Source organism: Hemibagrus wyckioides, linkage group LG18, assembly GCF_019097595.1.
Source record: "Hemibagrus wyckioides isolate EC202008001 linkage group LG18, SWU_Hwy_1.0, whole genome shotgun sequence".
Lineage (NCBI taxonomy): Eukaryota > Metazoa > Chordata > Actinopteri > Siluriformes > Bagridae > Hemibagrus > Hemibagrus wyckioides.
Window position 1 is genome coordinate 655,001 of NC_080727.1, and position 3,125 is coordinate 658,125.

General features: G+C 36.8%; 1 protein-coding gene across 1 annotated transcript in view; it reads left to right on the forward strand.

Annotated features, from left to right (window-relative positions):
- cdx1b (caudal type homeobox 1 b) overlaps positions 1-2,627 on the forward strand; it is an 11,849-nt gene extending 9,222 nt beyond the window's left edge. The window contains exon 3 of the mRNA XM_058416177.1: positions 2,380-2,627. Within this exon, the coding sequence (XP_058272160.1) occupies positions 2,380-2,556 (177 nt within the window). The 3' untranslated portion in view covers positions 2,557-2,627. The remainder of the gene's footprint in view (positions 1-2,379) is intronic.
- Positions 2,628-3,125: the final 498 nt, after the last annotated feature.

The following is a 3,125-nucleotide window of genomic DNA, read 5'->3' on the forward strand; positions in this document are numbered from 1 at the left end:
CAACACTGACAACAATAACAATACTGACAACAATAACAACACTGACAACAATAACAATATTGACAACAATAACAATGCTGACAACAATAACAATACTGACAACAATAACAACACTGACAACAATAACAATACTGACAACAATAACAATATTGACAACAATAACAACACTGACAACAATAACAACACTGACAACAATAATAATACTGACAACAATAACAACACTGACAACAACACTGACAACAACAATAACAACACTGACAACAACAACACTGACAACAATAACAACACTGACAACAACAGTGACAACAATAACAACACTGACAACAACACTGACAACAACAGTGACAACAATAACAACACTGACAACAACACTGACAACAATAACAACAACAACACTGACAACAACAACAGTGACAACACTGACAACAACAACACTGACAACAATAACAATACTGACAACAATAACAATACTGACAACAATAACAACACTGACAACAATAACAACACTGACAACAATAACAACGCTGACAACAATAACAATACTGACAACAATAACAACACTGACAACAATAACAATACTGACAACAATAACAATACTGACAACAATAACAACGCTGACAACAATAACAACACTGACAACAATAACAACACTGACAACAATAACAATACTGACAACAATAACAACACTGCCAACAATAACAACACTGACAACATTAACAACACTGACAACAACAATAACAACAACAATAACAGCAACAACAGTGACAACAATAACAACACTGACAACAACACTGACAACAACAATAACAACAACAACACTGACAACAACAACAGTGACAACACTGACAACAATAACAATACTGACAACAATAACAACACTGACAACAATAACAACACTGACAACAATAACAACACTGACAACAATAACAATACTGACAACAATAACAACGCTGACAACAATAACAATACTGACAACAATAACAACACTGACAACAATAACAATACTGACAACAATAACAACACTGACAACAATAACAATACTGACAACAATAACAACACTGACAACAATAACAATGCTGACAACAATAACAACACTGACAACAATGACAATACTGACAACAATAACAACACTGACAACAATAACAATACTGACAACAATAACAACACTGACAACAATAACAATGCTGACAACAATAACAACACTGACAACAATAACAACACTGACAACAATAACAACACTGACAACAATAACAACGCTGACAACAATAACAACACTGACAACAATAACAATACTGACAACAATAACAACACTGACAACAATAACAACACTGACAACAACAATAACAACAACAATAACAGCAACAACAGTGACAACAATAACAACACTGACAACAACACTGACAACAACAATAACAACAACAACACTGACAACAACAACAGTGACAACACTGACAACAACAACAACACTGACAACAATAACAATACTGACAACAATAACAACACTGACTACAATAACAACACTGACAACAATAACAACACTGACAACAATAACAATACTGACAACAATAACAACACTGACAACAATAACAATACTGACAACAATAACAACACTGACAACAATAACAACGCTGACAACAATAACAATACTGACAACAATAACAACACTGACAACAATAACAATACTGACAACAATAACAACACTGACAACAATAACAACGCTGACAACAATAACAACGCTGACAACAATAACAACGCTGACAACAATAACAATACTGACAACAATAACAACACTGACAACAATAACAACGCTGACAACAATAACAACGCTGACAACAATAACAACGCTGACAACAATAACAACACTGACAACAATAACAACGCTGACAACAATAACAACGCTGACAACAATAACAACACTGACAACAATAACAACACTGACAACAACAATAACAACAACAATAACAGCAACAACAGTGACAACAACAACACTGACAACAACAATAACAACAACAATAACAGCAACAACAGTGACAACAACAACACTGACAACAACAACAATAATAACAACACTGACAACAATAATAATAACTGATTAAATGATTAACAATAATAATAATAAGAAAATAATATTAATAAAATAAAATGGATAGAATGTATATAAGAAAAGGTTGAAAAAGAACATGAAATAAATAAAAATGAAGAAGTAAATAAATGAAGTGTGTGAGTAAATGAGTAAATAAACAGATATAGCAGGAGGTGAAGGTCAGCAGGTCTGAACTCCACACATCGGAGCGGTCAGACGTCTGAGGATGTTTTCAGAGGATGTTCCTCTCTCAGTTCTGTCAGATCTTTCTGATTTTGTCTTATTTTGTGTTTCAGGTGAAGATCTGGTTTCAGAACCGACGAGCCAAAGAGAGAAAAATAAACAAGAAAAAGCTGCAGCAGCCGCAGGCCTCCACCACCACCCCGACTCCGCCCAGCTCCAACATCAGCAGCAGCAGCAGTGCAGGCCTGGTCTCCTCCTCCATGCCCATGAGCATTAAAGAGGAGTACTGAGGATGGACACGCAGCAGCACACACACCTCCACCTTCTACACACACACACACACAACACACACCACCCTTTAACACACACACAATACACATCCCCACCTTCAACAGAACCACAATACACACACTCTGACCTTCTACACACACCACACACAAATTCCAACCTTCTACACACACAACACACACCACGATCTTCTACACACACCACACACAAACTCCAACCTTCTACACACACAACACACACAACACACACCACGATCTTCTACACACACCACACACAAACTCCAACCTTCTACACACACAACACACACTCCGACATTCTACACACACAACACACATCACGATCTTCTACACACACAATACACACTCCAACCTTCTACACACACAACACACATCACGATCTTCTACACACACAATACACACTCCGACCTTCTACACACACACTCCGACCTTCTACACACACAACACACACTCCAACCTTCTACACATAACACACACACTCTGACCTTCTACACACACCACACACACACTCTGACCTTCTACACACACCACACACAAACTCCAACCTTCTACAC